Consider the following 16,624-nt stretch of genomic DNA (forward strand, 5'->3'; position numbering starts at 1 on the left):
CCCCCCCATCTCCTGGACTCCCCAGCTAAGCCCTTCTGATCCCTCCTCTGAGGCCTTCACCACCCCCTGTCCAGGGTCGATCACCTGTCTTGAGAAGGGCCTGTACAGAAAGTCCTGAGAACCGTGAGCAAAGACCAAAGAAACACAAAATTCAGTTGGTTCTAGCCCTGGAAAGGCCACCGGCCGTGGTGAGGAACCAGGATGTGAGGACAGGAGAACAGGACGTAGGAGGCAGGAAAAGCCAGACCAAGAGAGGCAGGTGGATAGCATCAAGGGGAGCAGAGTGCCTCTACCAGAGCTCAGGTTCAGGCAGGGATTGGGGGCCAGGGCCTGCATCTGGACAGAGCACCCGAGAAAAAGGAAGACATTTCAGGGCAGGGGCACATGAATGTTGGAGAGGGGCTATGAGCAAGTCAGCTTGGAGGAGCTCGGCCATTTGGGGATCTGCAAGGCTGTGCAGGGTCACCCCGGCCACACTGGGCTCTCATGAGCCGGGAAGGGCAGACTCCAAACTCCCTCTGAGCTGTGACTACCCTTCACTAGAAGGTCTCCTTTCCCATCTGTGAGGCTCAAGGAGGGGAGGCTGCTGGCCACCTCTGAGTCCCTGGGGCCCAGCACAGAGTCTGCTCATGAGATGTTCAGGAAGCATCCTGCTGGGGTGCTGGCAGTCTGGGAAGGTGGCCCTGTTGGTGGATAGAGATGGAAATGAAGCTGGGCCATTTTTAATGAGCTTCAAGGGGCTCAATATAATATCCAGAACAGCTGTTGAGGTGTTAGGAGTGCCGGGCTCCAGCCCTGTGTGTGTGCTCAGTCATTCAGTCGTGTCTGACTCTTTGCGACCCATGGATTGTAGCCTGCCAAGCATTTCTGTTCATGGGATTCTCTCAGCAAGAATACTGGAGTGGGTTGCTATTCCCTTCTCCAGGGATCTTCCCGACCCAGGGATTGAACCCGGGTCTCCTGCATTGCAGGCAGATTCTTTACCGCTGGGCCACCAAGGAAGCCCGGGCTCCAGCCCTAACTCTGTGACAAATAAAGAGGTCACTTCCCCTAACTGGGCATGTCCTCTCTTATGTGAAATGAGGGCATTGAACCAGCTGGTACCTGAGGGCTTGTCCAGCTCCAGTAACATGGGAATCTCCCTCTTACATCAGATGCTGACCTCTCCCTGGTGACCTGTGGGTCAAGTCCTCCCCACACCACCAGGAAGAGCTCTACACATGCCCCAGGCAAGCAACCCTGGACAGGTGGGCCTTCCTGTCCAGGCCTGGGGAAGGCTTGTGCTTTCTCAGACACAGGACCCGCGGTGCCCAGCCACCAGGCTCACCACAAGGTAGCCTTGCACCCAAGAGTCATGGCATGGAAATTTTGTGCTGAAGGGATATCCTTCAACAGCATCTTCAGTCTAAAGCCCCACTTGCTCATTGTTCAGACCTGGTCCCAGAGAAGGGACCATGACCTGCTCCATGCAACATTCCCATGAATACTCCTAGCATTCCTGATCTGCCTAATTTCTGAGGAAGAAAAAGATTCACCAGTAGGATTCAAATCTTTTAATTTGGGAATAACCAGCTTCCTCCTGCACCCTCCCTTTAGTCCATAACACCCCCTCCCTGGCTGAGCTTCATCAAATGTCAGACTAGCCCCCACAGACAAGTCCGCGTGACTTCGCAGGCCTGGCTCCATCACTGTAGGCTGGGGTAGTAGACAGTAGGCTAGGGAGCTAGTGAATCCAAAGGAGAGGAGTCTGGGCTCCCCTGTCCCACTTTCTGGCTGGGCTCAGAAGCCAGGTATCCCCAGGGTCACTGCTGGTCCCCTGTGAAGATGGAGCCAGGTGGGGTAGGGCATGGGTGGGGTAGCTGGGTTGGGGGGCAGGGGGCATCTCCTCTCCCCAGAGGATAGGCACTCACCCTGGGCAGCCCTGGGCACCAACTCGGTCCGGTAGATCTTGAAGGCATCATAGGCAAAGACAGAAACCAGGATGATGCCAAACACCTGTGGGAGCAGGAAGAGGATGCCACAACAAAGGCCAGCGAGCCACTGGACACTAGGGAGAGGGAGGTGGGTGATTCGGGGCAAGGTGTGAGCCAGCCCCTGGGCACTGACGAGAGGGGGCTGGGTGGACAGAGGCACAGGAAGTGTGTGACCATCAGCCAGAGGTCCCCGGGGTGGGGGAGGGGAGCCGGAGAATTCTGCGGGGCTGGACTCACAAAAGCAGCAATGGCAGCTCCATCCCGGGAGGTCACAGCCGCGAAGGAGACCACCAGGAAGATGATGATGGCGCTGACACAGCGGAGGAAGTCCTGGAGGTTGGGGGTGCAGGGTCAAAGGGAAGCAGAGGGCAGGCAGCATCAGCCTGGAGTTTTCCAGGCTAGTCAGCGGCTTGACCCTCAGGTACTGGGAATCCCTACATGGAGATACCCTTGGACACAACAAAAGGCGCTTGAGAGACAGAAAGCAAGAGAGAGCTCACACAGCTCCCCGGGGAGGGATGCAGATGGACGCAGAGGGACAGGGATCAAGATGAGAAGCCAGGGGGCTGGGCTGGGGCTGGACCTGCATCGTGGAGCAGATCTGAAGGATGGGGTCAAAGCCATGCTTGAGTATAGGACGTGGGGGCTGGATTCCTTGCTTACCCAGGAAAAGGAGAGAGGCTAGAAGAGGAAAATTCAATGTTGAAAGGAGATGAAAGGGCCCAGAATGGGGTGGGGGAGGCAGCACGGGGGGAGGCAGACCCTCACCAGACAGGGCCAGTTCAGCCGATCGAAGCGCTGGTAGTACTGGGTGGCGTAGAGGAAGAGGAAGGCTAGTGTGATGAAGAACTCCAGCAGCGCGGCAGCCATGTAGGCGGAGATGGAGGCCGTGAAGCAGATGAAGATGATGAAGGTCAGGGCCTGCAGGACGGAGGGTGGGACGTGTACCAGGGAGGGAACACAGGCCCGGCCAGGCCTTTGCCTCCGTCTTTCCAGGAAGCTCCCCCAGCCGACACACCGCCTGCCCTCGGAGGTCTTGCCAACCCTGGTGGCAGGAGCCACGCCTAGGGCCTTTGCCCATCAAGGGCCAACTCCAGCCTCCCACCTCTGCCAGCCCAGGCTCCCCCTGCTCGGGGGCCCCAGCAGCTCCAGCAGTTTAGCCAAGCTGCACGGCTCTGGGGAACACCACTCTTTGAAATCCAAAAGAGAGTGGGTCCCCCTTTAGCACTGGGAACACCAGCCCCTCGAGTGGGGGACATCAGCCCATGCCCCCAGGAGGTACCCCATGCCCCGTAACAATTCCAGGATGCCTAAAACTCCTCTAACAAGGACGAGAGCCCCTGGTTCCATGCCAAGAGGCGAGGATTAGAAGGTAGATGCTCCAGAGTGGACGTGAGTCCCCTCAGCTCTCAAATGTAGGATGAGGTATATACTGAAGACTCAAGTTTACCCTGAGGTCTTGCTAAGCAAATGAGGGAAGGTACTTTCCGAAGACAGATGTTCACAGGGAGCAGGCAACAGATAAAGTGGGGCTGCAGAAAGTCTGCCCTTTCGGGTAACTGAACTTCTTGGACATGCTGAGAAGTGGCCATCTGAGAGCCCAGGGAGAGGCCGGCTGGTGTTACCCCCGTCCCAGCCCATCCTCAGGCTCCGTCAGTGTCCCAGACAGTGGTCCTCTGTCTAGCTTCAATCCTTCCTGAGGCACTGAAACCCACTGTAGCCGCCTCCAGGTGAAGGAGCAGCAAGAAGGCAGGGGAGGGGAAGCGGGGAGGGTCGTTGGGGCAGGCGGGGTGTCCTGAGAGCCGGGGGAGGGAGGCTCCTGAGGGGTGAGCCCTGAGGGGCCAGGGGGTTGGGAGGTGAAGCTCTAGGCTGGGGAGGTGGCTGTTACCAGCTCAGTCTCCAGCAGGATGCCTTTGAGGGAGGAGAGGAAGGTCTTGTCCACCGCGAAGCCCTCCAGCCCTGCAGCTGTCCCCGCCTCGGGGGGCCGATCCCGACGACTCCAAGCATTGAACATCTCCAGGAGGCCCACCGGGTTCAGCCCCCCACTGCCACCAGCCCAGGAAGGAAAACAGGAAGATGGAAACCTGGTGGGATGGGGAAGCAGACAGGAGCAGGAGAGGCACTGTGAGGAACCTGTAAGTGAAGCGGGCAGGCCTGCTGTGGGGCCCCAGAGAAGGCGGCAGCGGGGTGGGGGCGGGGGGGGGGGTGCTTGCCCAGATGGGCCTTCACCCAGCTGCCCAGAGTGCCCTGCTGGGGCCTGCACTGGTCCCCAGGAGGCACGTGGAAGAAGAGGGGCGGGGAAGAGGGGAGGGGTCAGCTCTCCTCTTACTTGAAGCCTGACCCCGCCCACCCGCCGAGGAGGAAGGGAGGAGGGGAGGGGGGGGCGGACTGCGGAGAAACCGGGAGGAGCTGGGAGGTGAGCCAAGAAATGGGCGAGACGGCTGCTGCTGGCGAGACTAGGAGCCCCCAAAAACCCAAGACTGAGGAAGTCTGCTTCCTCCCTTCCGTAACCTTAACCCTCTTCCTCGCCATCCTTTCTCTCTTTTCCTTTTAGGAAGGGTGGGAGCTTCAGCCCGGCCCAGGCAGCACCCCTCAGGACCAAGCTGTAGCAGCCAAAACTGAGGACAAAGGCAGATTGTTGGGGGGACAAGGGGGCGCTGTGTGCCTGCTGCAGTGCCTCAATGGGCCTCTGTTTCTCCAGTATGCCAGGAGGGCAGCCTGACCCCCACCCCGGTGTTTAGGGCTGGGCCAGGGAGCCAGGGAAGGAGGGGGGACCACAGCGGAAACTCTGGAGGGCAGTAGGTGAGGGCTGACAGTGGGGAGGAAATGGGACTGGGCTGGGGACCACAAGATACTCAGGCACCAGGGATGCCAAAGACAAATTAGGCCACTTTTAAGTACAGATTATTTATTTGAACAATTCTCTCCCTGCTCAATAACAGCCTCTTCCTTAGCAGCATTCATGTCAAAAGACTAGCAACTCCACCCGGAGGCTTAAGGTCGGTGCTCCAAAGTCGATGCTCACTAAGTGTTTGATGAATGAATGAAGGAGCGAACAAACTAATGAATTGAAGGGCTCTCCACTGGAGAAGGGAAAAATATCTGAAAGTGCCTGTGCTGCACCAGGGCAGCTGGGGGTGGGAGGAAAGAAGAGACAGACATAGCAGAGCTTTGAAGACCTTTCCCAGAAGGAAATGACAGGATGCCAGTTTCCAGGGACCATAAACAGCCGCTGCTGCCTTGGATTTGTCCTGCATTTCTCATCCACTCCAAAAAGTGCAAAGTGCGGTCCCCCGAAAGTCCCCCATCCTGTCCCAAGATCCTGCTGCTACAGGTGGTCCTTTGGAGGGGCTGTGCCTTCGGGTGTCCTGGTTCACCACAGCAGGTGGTTGTCCAACCAGCTCCAGTGTTTGCCCAGGGACCAGCCATGGTCGGCACAGCTAGGCCATCACACGGGGCCGCACGCACACGCAAGCCAAGGAGACACGGTATAGCCTGCGTTCCAGGCAGTAGCCATGGTGGGCGCCCTGCTGTCCTGGGCACGGCCGCCGGTAGAAGACGGTCTGGTTGTGGTAGAGCAGCTCTGAGTTTCCCAGGGGGTCCATGTGGGAGCCCGTCTTAAGGCTGACACAGTGTGGACACAGGCAACGTGCATGGTACAGATCCTGCGGGAGCCGGTCCAAGTCTCTGTCCAACCTGTGGGGCGGCAAGAGTCAGGTCCTAGAAGGAGGCTGGCTGGGAGACCGGGGGACCGGCCAGGAGCAGTGAGGACCCAGGGTGGAAATGCCAGGGCTGTTGTCAGTTCTGTGGCTTTGGTTCCAGCTCTGGTACCCACAAGCCAGGTGGCTGTGAACAAGTCACCCCCTCTTCCCTGGGATTTATTCTCCTGAACTGTGAGGGTCGGGGATGGAAGAGTGACTTTCCAAATGGTCCCGGAGCCCTGAGGGAGGTGGGCCAGGTGGGGAGCTCCACTGGGGCTTATACCAGACCAGCTGTGGTTCCATGTGATATATATGCTGGGTTCTAGCATCAGGTTTCCTTTTGTGATTGTTAGTATAGGTTTTTTTTTAATTTTAAAGTAAAAATTGCTCTTATATCCAAGTATAAGAAAGCACAAAGTGAAGACTGACAGTCTGTCTCCCACCAGCCCGACTCCCCTGAGGGAGTTACTGTCTGCCGTGTCCTGCCCATCCTCCAGATTCCAACTGTGCATGTATTTATAAGCACATGTTAGGGTGTATGGTAAGACTTATTGACTTATTCTGAAAAGGTTTCATAGCCCCCAGAAGATGTGAGAAGTCAGTGCTCCAAAGGCCTGTGCTCCAGAAACCCAGTAGGAAACAGACAATAGTTTAGAAAACCATCCTCCAAACAGACAGGCCGTCGCAAACTGGGGCTCAGCTAGTGTCCTATTTCCCAGAGTGGATTCCTTGATAAATACACTGTAGTGGAAGGGGTCTGTGGTCAAATGATTCTAGGAAACGTTGAGTCTTCTCTCTGTGAGAAGCAGACTTCTCACTGTGAATGTGCTGAGCACATTGAGAACCTCCAAGGGGGTGGGGACTGCAGCAGTTTTCCCCCCGCTTACACGACATCATCACTTTTTTCCTGAGGAACAGCTTTTGTGACACATGTTGCAAAGCACATGCTTCAGGGAAGACCAGCCCAAGTGGTTATCAAGGGTTCATAGCCCAGGTGTCTAGACCCCAGCCAAGTCAGCCGTCTGGCACCCAGCATCCCCACAGGGGTTCCCAACCTCTTTAGATTTAGTCTAGAAGATAGCCAGGCTACTGAGACCAGTTCAAAGCATAATGGCCTGGAGTCTGCACCCTTGATCTAGTCTCAATCAAAGCTGGCCCCCTCCCTACCCACTGACCTTCTCCTCTCATCCCCAAAGCCAAGGCTAAGCCAGAAATAGACTTACGGTGGGTGGAAACACAGATACCCCATGAGAGTGCGCGACAGGAGGAGAAATATGTTTGGGATCCCTACAGTACTAATTTTTACTATTTTCATTCATTGTCCCAATTTCAGTACTTTCTAATATTTGTTTACACCATGACATAGAGAATTATAATATGCGGCAGCACATGGAGAAAGAATAAGACAGTTCATGATCAAAGACAACCAGCCTGGAGGTCCAGCCACCCAGTTGCCCCCCTAGAGCAGAAAGAGGGTATAATTATAGCCCATCCGTGGCTCAAGGCACTAGCATTTGGTATTGGGCTGCATTGCTCCTATATTGTACATTATTCCATGATATTTTTAGAAATTGGAAAAACACAGCCATTGTAGGGGAAAGAAAAGGAGAAGGGAGAGGAGGAGGAAAGATAGAAAAGGAGGAAGAGGGGAAGAAGTAGACGAAGAAGAAGAAAGAAGGAAACCTACATTTTCTGTACTAAGTTTAGATTTTTCACTCTTGATTTCATATGATCTGCATCAATAGGCTATAGAATATTATTTCATTTTACAGATGGAAAAAAACTAAGCTTTGAACCCTTGAGCGATTGGCCCAAGGTCACCAAAAAATGTGTCAGGGCTAGACCTTGTCTAACACCCAAACTGGGTAACCTCCCTGAGGTAAAAGGGGGGCAGATAGGCTGGAGTTGGCTGGAACTCCCCTGGTCCCTCACACACATCCTGACCAGCACGTGAGCAGGCGTTTAGGAGGGGGCAGGGGCTGGCAGACTCACTCATATATCCAGGGGGCGATGGAGCGGCTGTTGAGGGGTCCATCCTTGCTGGAACTGCAGGATTCTGGGTGGTGGGCGAGGCTGGTGGTCTCTGGGGGAGACATGAGCATACTGTTCCACTTCAGCCACTCCTCAGTGGGGTTCTGTCCTTTGCTGGGGCAGCAGCCGGGCCAGTGGGTGCAACGCCTCTGGGACCCCAAACAGAGGGTGTGGGTTCCCATGACCATTGCCAAGAATGCCACCGCCTGTGGGAAAAGGCCAGTGAGAAAATTGCTCCCACCTAGTCTGGATGCCCCCTCCGCCAGCTGTTCTCTGAGATTCTAATTCAAGCCCCATCTGGTCCGCATGAGCTCCCTCCATCCCCAGCCACATCTCTGCTCCTGCCTCACTCAGCACCATCCCAGCCAGGCCCCTGAACACTTACCTGGTACATGCTGGATGCTGCTTGCCAAGCCTCAGTGCCACGCTGGCTGACAGCAAGGCCTTGTGGAAGCTGTTTGACTGGAGCAGTTTAGGAGTCCTGGTTTTATTTTCAGCAAACCTGTTTTGTTTATTCAAATTTATTTCCACTACCTTTTGGAGGGTGTGACCTGAGATTAAAAAACAAAACAAAACCCAAGAAAAAAAAAAAAACTTGAAAGTCTTTCCAAAAGCTGCTTTAAATGCCAGACTCATGGAAGTTGTGATTAACATGTCGTAAGCCTATTGAGTAAACGTTGTTCTTTGCCCTTTTCTGGGCGTGGGGTCAAAGTAATAGTATCCTGTTATTCTGTGCCTTGGGGAACAGGCATTATGAGAATTCTGATGGTTCACTTGATAGCCAATGTTAGGCACCATCACTTGGACTCTCTCTAAGAGGCCTTGCTGCTATAATCCCTGCTGCTCCCACCCAGGGTCTTGTCTCTTCTCTTCCCTTTCTTCTCAGATGTCCTCAGGATCCTCCACCTTAGCAAACATCTCCCTCTGTCTGCTTGTTCTCTGACCCCTTCCTCACCCTCCATGACCCCAACTTCTATGACCACAATCATCTATGACTTCCCAATGCCCATTATTTCTCCCCAACTTCCCCTTGCCCTCCCCAAGGGCCACCCACTCCCATCCCTGTGCATCCCCTGACCTCCTCTGGACTCAGGATACAGGCTTAACCCCATAGGCTGCCAGGAAGGCCTGGACTCCAACAATGTGTTGGCTGGATGTGCAGGGTCTGATGGAAGAAGTGGTGGGTGAGTGTTCCCATGGCACAAATGAGAAGGCAGGGCCAGGAAGAGAGGCAAGGTGACAGCCTTAGCTGAGAGCCAGCAGAAGCACCCAGCTCCCAGATCAGCCTGTCCCACCCCTACTCACTAGTTGAGGAGCATGGCAGGGGGAGCTGCTACTCTCAGGCCATGGGGTAAGGCCATGCAGTCACAGGTCCGTGGACCAGTGTCAGCCAGGAGAGGATATGTGTGCTCTGGCAAGGTTTCAGCTGGGCCTGGCCGCAAAGACACAGGTCAGTCAGGGGCCACCCATCTGGGGGGCTCTCTGCCTATTTTGCTCCAGTCTTTTTCTCTGCATCCTTGTTCAACAACTCTCCTCATCCCCTCACCACCACCCCCCCTCACTCCAACACACTCATATACAGACACCGTCTCTAGAGTGATGTATCCTGATTTGCATGTGCTTTCCCTTAGAAAATACTCCTCTGGTAACCAACGACTCAGGAAATAAACAAAAGGAACCAGGAATAACTTAAATGGCCAAGTGATAAGGAATCTTTTGAATGCTTTAGGGCAAAGCAGCCCTAAAACAGAGGCGTGATGAGGTCAGAGGGCATTCGGAAGTGGGTGAAGCTGATCTGGTGGTTCTGAGGGTCCTAGAAGTGGACAAGCGGTGAGAGCTTAGGGTCAACAGGTGATGGCTAGGAGAGCAGGGCCAGTGGGAAAGAGCACTGGGCCCAGGAATACACTGCCCCACTCCCACTCACCCACTCTCTGGCCCTGTGCTCCCAGGCACCCTCTCACTTCCATCCGCCCCCTCAGCTCCTGAGATCATGTGCCAGGATGGTGCCAAGCCCTGCACATGCATCAGCTCGTTTTACCTTTATAATAAAACCATGAGATGGCAACTACTGTCCCCATGTTAAGATGAAGAAACTGAGACCCAAAGAAATTGAGTAAGCTCATCAAGGTTGCACAGTTAGGAGGAAGCCGAACTGGTTCCCTCCCAGCCCTGAAAAACTCCAAAGCTAAGCTCCTGGTATGGAAATGCCACACTGTGGTGACCTCTGGATGGAAGGGAAGCCCCTGCTATAAGGGATTTCCTACTCACCCAGGTGTGGGCTGGACAGATCTCACCTAAACCCGCCCGAGGCCACAGGGCTTTCCTGCCCACTCAGGCATTCAGCCCAGCTGGCTGGGATCCACAACTCCGGCTACCTCTCCCCCAGCCTCAGGTCTGCCCCTTGGCCCCCAGAGTGGCTTCTGGTGTTCCCGAACAACCCCCAACCCCAGCAAAGGCTTTGCGGGGAACTTCCAGAAGTGCTGGATCCCTCGGGTTTCCCCAAAACCGAACAGAGTCTCAGAGGCTGACACAGGCCCAGACCTCTTGATCTGGGCCCGCATCCAGGACAGCATGCCTGAAAGAACTGGAAGGGAAACCAAACACTTGTTTCACTTGCTGACGCTGCATATGACCCACACTGATTGCATGGGATGTTCCCTCCAGGAGAGGCTGTGGGGTTGTCCCCCTGCCTCTGTACCATGACTTCCTCTGAGAAAACTGCTGAGAGGCATTCTCCCCTGTGATGACCAGGCCTGACACAGAACCTGTCCTTTGAGACACACACCCCTGCCCCCCGCCCCCGCCCACCTCCTTGCAGTTGCTCAGCCTCCACCCTTATCTCAGGAGCAGCTGTGGGTCTCCTCAGGGTGACTCCCTGCCATGAGAAACATTTTCCAGAGGGTTTTCCTCTTGGGGTGACTAAGAACCCCTGAGTCACCTCAGCTTCCAGGGAATCCCTGGGGGTGTAGAGAGATGGGGGTGGCCATGGGGGAGAATGTGGAGGTAGAAGCAAAGTTCGTCCAGTATCTGATATCAGCGGTGCCTCCCCATGTGTCCTCACCTGCCTGGGGCTGACCTGGCAGCCACAGGGGAGATCTGAGCATGCCACCCCAAGCCACTGACACAAGGTCAGCCCCTAGCAGGAAAGAAGAGGGAAGATGTGAAAGGGAGCATCCCACCTGGGCCAAGAAAGCCTGAAAGATGCTACAACGGCTGTCCTGCCCTTCCTCAGAAAGATATTCGCGTTCTCATCCATGGCCTTGAAGTCTTGCCCCTGCCCCTGATCAGCTCTTCACCGAGGGCCCTCTCTTCTTGTTCATAGCGATGGGCATGCTTGGTGGGAGGCTGAGGGGGAAGCGGGCAACAAGGATGGCCGCAAAAATATCTTCCTGGTGGCTCAGACAGTAAAGAATCTACATGCAGTGTGGGAAACCTGGGTTCGATCCCTGGGTTGGGAGGATCCCCTGGAGAAGGGCATGGCAACCCACTCCAGCATGCTTGCCTGGAGAATCCCATGGACAGAGGAGCCCGGTGGGCTACAGTCCATGGGATCACAAAGAGTCAGACGTGACTGAGCAACTAACACAAAAATGCCAACCAGCCTAGCAGCCCCTGAAATAGTGCTGAAACCACAGGGCTCCGCAGGGCCATGGACGCTCAGGTGCACTCACCTGAAGGGACAGTAGGGGCGGCGGTGGTTGAAATGTAAAAAACACTTCTGCCCCCTGCTGGTAAATAGATGCTGTCCTAAGCACTGGAGCACCCCCACACTGCAACCTCCCTGGGATCCCACAACTGAAGGAAGACTGCCTGGCCCAGATGGAGGCCTTCAGAACAGACTCCCATGACCTGTTAGGGACACCATGATGGCACTGGTTACTAATTATTTATAGGATCACCTTTGGTTACAAAGATTCCCCTGCCTTCAAAAGGAGCCTGCCTTCGTGTGAAGTAATTAGCCTCCAACTAATAAAAAAATTTAAAAAAAAAAAAAAGGAGCCTGCCTTCAAAGAGAACCAATCTTGCCTGGGAGACACGCAGAGAATCAGAGCGAACAGGACAAAAGGCTCAGCAACTCCCTCCCCTAGCCAAGGGCTGGTTCTTCCCCAGGCGGGCCTTTGCCTTTCTCAGTCCTACAGTCATGGCTGCCCTGTTCATTCATCCATTTGCCAAACATTTATTGAGCACCTACTAGATGCCAGACACCAGTCTAAGTGCTAGGAAGGCAGAGGAGGACAAGTCAGATAAGGCTCCTGCCGCATGAAGCTTATGTCTTAGGAGGAGAGGGATGGTAAATAAGGAAACAAGATAATTTTTGATAATAATAAGTGCTATGAAGAAAGTGAAACAATGTTAAGAGATAGGGAATTACTGGGGGTAGGGGATTGGTGGAGGGAGAGGGCAACTTTAACTTAAAAAGTCAGAGAAGCACATTCTGAAGATGTGGAATTTGACATGATGCTGGAAAGGTTCTGGGGAAAGAGTGTTCCAGGCAGAGGGAAGAGGACAACAGAATCCTAGAGGTGGAAGGTCTTGGCACATTTAAGAGACAGAAAGGACAATGTGGTTGGAAAACAAAAGCTAAAGAAGAGTGTAGAATGAGATGAAGTGAAGAGGTGGGCAGGGGGACTTCAGTAGCTAAGACTCCTTGCTCCCAGTGCAGCGGGCCAGGGTTCAATCCCTGGTCAGGGAACTAGATCCCACATGTCACAACTACAGATCCCAAGGATGAGGACGAGATCAGCTGGAGGGCTCTGCTGGGAAGGGACACGAGTGGGAGAGAAGACTGGGACCCAGAAAACCCAATGGAGGAGTTCCTTCCTTTCTACCCCGTGGACAGTGGCAAAGGCAAGCCCTGAAGCTGAGGGCCCCCTGAGGCAGCCGCCCACCCAGGATCTTAGCTACCCATCCAGTCTGGGTTTTTCCCAACCTAACCTGGGACCCAGAATTCCCCCTGAACAAGTTAGAATCATGTTAAACCTCTGTTTGCAAAGGAGAGGGCAGAGATGAGTCATAAGGACAATGAGAAGGCTTCACCTGCCCTTGACACAGAATGCTTGGAGCTTTCATGCAGGTACAAGCTGGGGGGGTGGGGTCATGGGGAGCTAAGGTGAAGAGGGAAAGTCATAATGCTAATCACTTCACATGTATTCACACCTCACCAAAGTCACTATTCCAGATGAAGAACGGAGATTCAGAGATGTTCCAGAATTTGACCAACTTCACACAGTTGACAAACCAGGATTCACCCCCCACCCCCACCTCTCCCCGGGGCTTCCTGGGTAGCTCAGCGGGTAGAGAATCCTCCTGCAAAGCAGGAGACCCCAGTTCAATCCCCAGGTTGGGAAGTTTCCCTGGAGAAGGGATAAGCTACCCACGCCAGTATTCCTAGGCTTCCCTGATGGCTCTCAGACAGTAAAGAATCTGCCTGCAATGTGGGAGACCTGAGTTCGATTCCTGGGTCGGGAAGATTCCCTGGAGAAGGGAATGGCTACTCACTCCAGTATTCTGGCCTGGAGAATTTCATGGACAGGGGAGCCTGACAGCCCACAGTCCATGGCCTCGCAAAGGGTCTGACACGACTGAGCGACCTTCACTTCACTTCACTTCACTTCACCTCTCCCCAAGTCTGACTGGCTCCATTCCCTACCTGGGCATTCCAGAAGCACAGATTCATTTGCACTCTGCTCCCCTCACCAGGGACTTCCCTGGTGGCTCAGATGGTAAAGATCTGCCTACAATGTGGGAGACCCGGGTTCAGTCCCTGGGTTGGGAAGATCTCCTGGAGAAGGAAATGGCAACCCACTCCAGTATTCTTGCTGGGAAAATCCCATGGATGGAGGAGCCTGGTAGGCTACAGTCCATGGGGTCCCAAAGAGTCAGACACAACTGAGTGACTTCACTTTCACTTTCCCCTCGCCTAGCTACAGGCACTAGCTAGATGCTCAGCTACAATGAAGGCAGTGAGCCTTCTTGCCCACCTCCCAAACCACCATTCTGCCAGGTCCCAGCACTTCCTTCCTGCTTAGTCTTTTCCAGTCTCTATCTATTTCCCGTGCACCAGTCAGAGCATTCATCTTTAGAACTGGGTTTCTTGCCCACCTCCAATTTGCCTTGCCACCTCTTGAGCCCCAAATTGCCTTGGCAGTCCTCTGGGCAGAGATTGTACCCCTCACTCCCCAGTAGCTGACTATCTGTATTCCAGGCAGCTAGGCCCCTAGGGCTGGGGTCTGAAAGAGGCTGGACCAGGCTGGAGCTGGAATAGGGAATAGGAGCTGGAATAGCGAATAGCTGGAATAGGGAGTTCTCCCATCAGATGCATCTGAAAATTTAAAAGTTCCTCTCCCATCCCAAAGGAGTCTGAGTTTGTTCATAGGTGCCCAAGCAATAGGGAGAGGAAGGCACTGGGGCAGGTGTCTCTCCCTCCCCTCCTGGCAAATGCCTGGACTTGTGGGCCTGTGGAATGTGGAGGTGGGGTGGACGGGAGGAGAGGTAGAGAGCCTCTATCCAAGGCCTCAGGTTCACAAAGGGCCTTAAATTAGACTTCAGATGTTATCTCCAGATGAGGCTATGCATAGAGCGATTGTCTATTGTGTTTGAGTGTTAATACATTAAATGTAAATATTGAAAATATGCTGCTGCTGCTGCTGCTAAGTCGCTTCAGTCGTGTCTGACTCTCTGCAACCCGATAGAGGGCAGCCCACCAGGCTCCGCCGTCCCTGGGATTCTCTAGGCAAGAACACTGGAGTGGGTTGCCATTTCCTTCGCCAAAGCATTAAAGTGAAAAGTGACAGTGAAGTCGCCCAGTCGCGTCCGACTCTTAGGGACCCCATGGACTGCAGCCTACCAGGCTCCTCCGTCCATGGGATTTTCCAGGCAAGAGTACTGGAGTGGGGTGCCATTGCCTTCTCCTGAAAATATGCTACAGCTTTTCAATCCATATTGGCATCTCATTTTTTTAAATTCTAGGACCCTCAAAAACAGAAGAAGGCTTCTCCAGTGCCCCTGAGGGGGCCTTGAAGTCTTCTTTCCAAGAGAAAGAACGCGGGGAGGGAGTGGGGAGCTGGAGGGATGCCGGCAGACGAAGGAGCAATAATAGGGCCGACAGGTGTGGGGACCAGAGCCTCGTCCTTTCAGCTGAAGCTCCCGGGGGTCCAAATCCCAGCTTCTCTGCAAGTGTCCGCAGGGCCCACTTCTACTCCACTCAGCAGCAGGAGTGAGCCAGAGTGAGGGCAGAGGACAGGCCTAGACTGGCAGAGGAGCGTCAGAGGCGGCACAACCCGCCAGCTCGCCCGCCCCAAGCTCCGGAACCAGCCGCCCAGGCCTCACGTTCCCTCGCCCGGGCTGGAATCTGTGTCAGCTCCAGAGACCCGGCCGGCCATCCCTGCGGAGGCCACGCCAAGCGAGCAGAGAGGCTCCGCGGAGGACCCCAGAAAGGCGGAGGGAGCGTGCTCCCTACCAAAGGAAAGACAGATGTGGGGCTGATGAAAGGGAAGCCGAGAGGCGCGGGGCTGGCGGGCGAGAGCGGGGGCGTGAAGGGGAGACGAAAGCTCCGGGGAGGGAGGGAACCAGACCACCTGGAGGTCCGCCGCGACGTCGGGCTGGAGCAGGAGGGGGAGAGGAGCCGGGAGGGGGCGCGCAATTTAGCCCGAGGGTCCTGAGCTGAAACTCAACACCCGCCTTTGGAGGGATCTTCCCCCTTTCTCCTCCGCCCCTTCCCTTCCCCTCCCTTTTCCCCTCCCTCCTTTCTCTTAATCCCCGGGACTGATCCCCGCGCCGGAGCCGAGAGGGCCCGAGGGGAGGAGAAAGGAGCTGCACCCAGGGGGCGCCGGGAGCCTGGGAAGGGGAGGGGAGGGGAGCCGCGAGCGGGGGGTGAGCCTGAAAGCCGCGCGCGACCCCCGGACCCTTTCCAGCGCTCTCAGTGGCCCCCCCAACCCCACTTCCAGGCGAGTCCGCAGGACCCTGGCCTCTGCGCCTCCTTAGCCTTCTTCTCTCTGCTCCTTCTTTTGCTTTGCGGCCTTTCTCTCCGTTCCCAGAGACACCCGGGCCGCCACCAGCCCTGGGGCGCTCAAAGGGGCCCCGCCAAGGGCGCGTGTAAGCGGGGCGGCGGGGGCCAGCGTCCTGGGCCAGGGGGCCGAGGGTGGGAGCGGGAGTACTGGCGCCGAGGGTTGGAGGGGGGCGCGTGGGAAAGGCCGTCCCGCCCCCTCGAGCCCGGTCCGCGTGCGCGTAGCGAGGCGCGGTCCCGGCGCCCCCAGACCCCCAGGCGCGCTGCGAGCAAGTGTGCGTGCTCGGGAGCCCGCCTTGGGGGCTTCGAGCGGTGGGGCAGAAAGCCGCCACTGGGGTGCTCCAGCCCAGCCGCCCTGCTCTCCGAGGCCTTTGGCTCCAGCCTGGCCTCCGCTGCCAAGTCGAGCGACTTTGAAGAGAGACGAACTTCTCGATTTTCACTACCCCCGCCCCCTCCCTCCCAGCGGAGCTGCGGCAGAGCCCCCGACGCCCGGATCTCAGCCCCGGGAGCACCGCTCTCCGGCGCGGCTCCGGGTGGAGAAGGTTGGCCCCTAAACTCGCTCGTCCAGCCCGACCGCCCCGGCGGCTTCTCCCTGCCCTCGGGGCCGTCCTGAGCGGCCCGGAGAGGCGTCGAGCGCAGCCCCAGCTCCCACCTCCTCGCCCGTCCTGGCACTGGAAGGGAGCTTTGGGCCCATGTGGACCCGGGGTGCCCCCGCGGCCTAGGACAGGCAGCTCCGGGGGGCCTGGCCCACCCTGCAGCCCTCGGGAGGCCGCGGGGACGGGGCAGAGCGCGCGCCCTTGGATGAGGTCCCGCAGCGACGCCCCGGCCCGCCCCGCTCCTCCTCCTGCCCGGCCAAGCTGCCTCCCATTTGGGGAGTTTTGTGGGTTTTCTTTCTCCTCCTCCAACCTCCGGGG

The 16,624-nt window shown here is 56.0% G+C and overlaps 2 protein-coding genes across 6 annotated transcripts; both read right to left on the reverse strand.

The window, feature by feature from the left end:
* Window positions 1–1,538: 1,538 nt before the first annotated feature.
* Window positions 1,539–4,308, reverse strand: CMTM5 (CKLF like MARVEL transmembrane domain containing 5). Its single transcript, XM_043471153.1, has 5 exons — window positions 3,862–4,308; window positions 2,742–2,894; window positions 2,211–2,303; window positions 1,911–1,995; window positions 1,539–1,816 (listed from the first exon to the last, which is right to left on the reverse strand). The coding sequence occupies exons 1-5, from the start codon at window positions 3,985–3,987 to the stop codon at window positions 1,803–1,805; spliced, it is 471 nt and encodes a 156-aa protein (XP_043327088.1). The 5' UTR covers window positions 3,988–4,308; the 3' UTR covers window positions 1,539–1,802.
* A 556-nt stretch (window positions 4,309–4,864) lies between these two features.
* IL25 (interleukin 25) lies at window positions 4,865–13,041 on the reverse strand. Of its 5 annotated transcripts, none has more exons than XM_043471151.1 (5): window positions 11,377–13,041; window positions 8,784–8,870; window positions 8,091–8,256; window positions 7,667–7,911; window positions 4,865–5,669 (listed from the first exon to the last, which is right to left on the reverse strand). In XM_043471151.1, the coding sequence occupies exons 3-5, from the start codon at window positions 8,097–8,099 to the stop codon at window positions 5,414–5,416; spliced, it is 510 nt and encodes a 169-aa protein (XP_043327086.1). In that variant the 5' UTR covers window positions 8,100–8,256; window positions 8,784–8,870; window positions 11,377–13,041; the 3' UTR covers window positions 4,865–5,413. The 5 variants fall into 5 exon arrangements, with proteins under 5 accessions (XP_043327086.1, XP_043327083.1, XP_043327087.1 ...); XM_043471148.1 differs by having other exon boundaries at window positions 8,784–9,137; window positions 10,885–13,041; XM_043471152.1 differs by lacking the exon at window positions 11,377–13,041 and adding an exon at window positions 9,011–10,476 and having other exon boundaries at window positions 8,091–8,167; window positions 8,804–8,870.
* Between the last annotated feature and the right edge of the window lie 3,583 nt (window positions 13,042–16,624).

The sequence above is a fragment of the Cervus canadensis genome, chromosome 6, assembly GCF_019320065.1.
Source record: "Cervus canadensis isolate Bull #8, Minnesota chromosome 6, ASM1932006v1, whole genome shotgun sequence".
Taxonomy (NCBI): Eukaryota; Metazoa; Chordata; class Mammalia; order Artiodactyla; family Cervidae; genus Cervus; species Cervus canadensis.

Excerpts from the sequence above, each read along its gene's own strand:
- IL25 (XM_043471151.1), bottom strand. Across the intron at positions 5,670-7,666 it reads ATCGCCCCCTGGATATATGA|GTTGGACAGAGACTTGGACC; the intron begins GTGAGTCTGCCA and ends GCCGCCCCACAG.
- CMTM5 (XM_043471153.1), bottom strand. The coding sequence starts at position 3,987 with ATGTTCAATGCTTGGAGTCGTCGGGATCGGCCCCCCGAGGCGGGGACA. Across the intron at positions 2,304-2,741 it reads GGCTGAACTGGCCCTGTCTG|GACTTCCTCCGCTGTGTCAG; the intron begins GTGAGGGTCTGC and ends CCCAACCTCCAG. Across the intron at positions 1,996-2,210 it reads GAGCTGCCATTGCTGCTTTT|GTGTTTGGCATCATCCTGGT; the intron begins GTGAGTCCAGCC and ends CTGCTCCCACAG.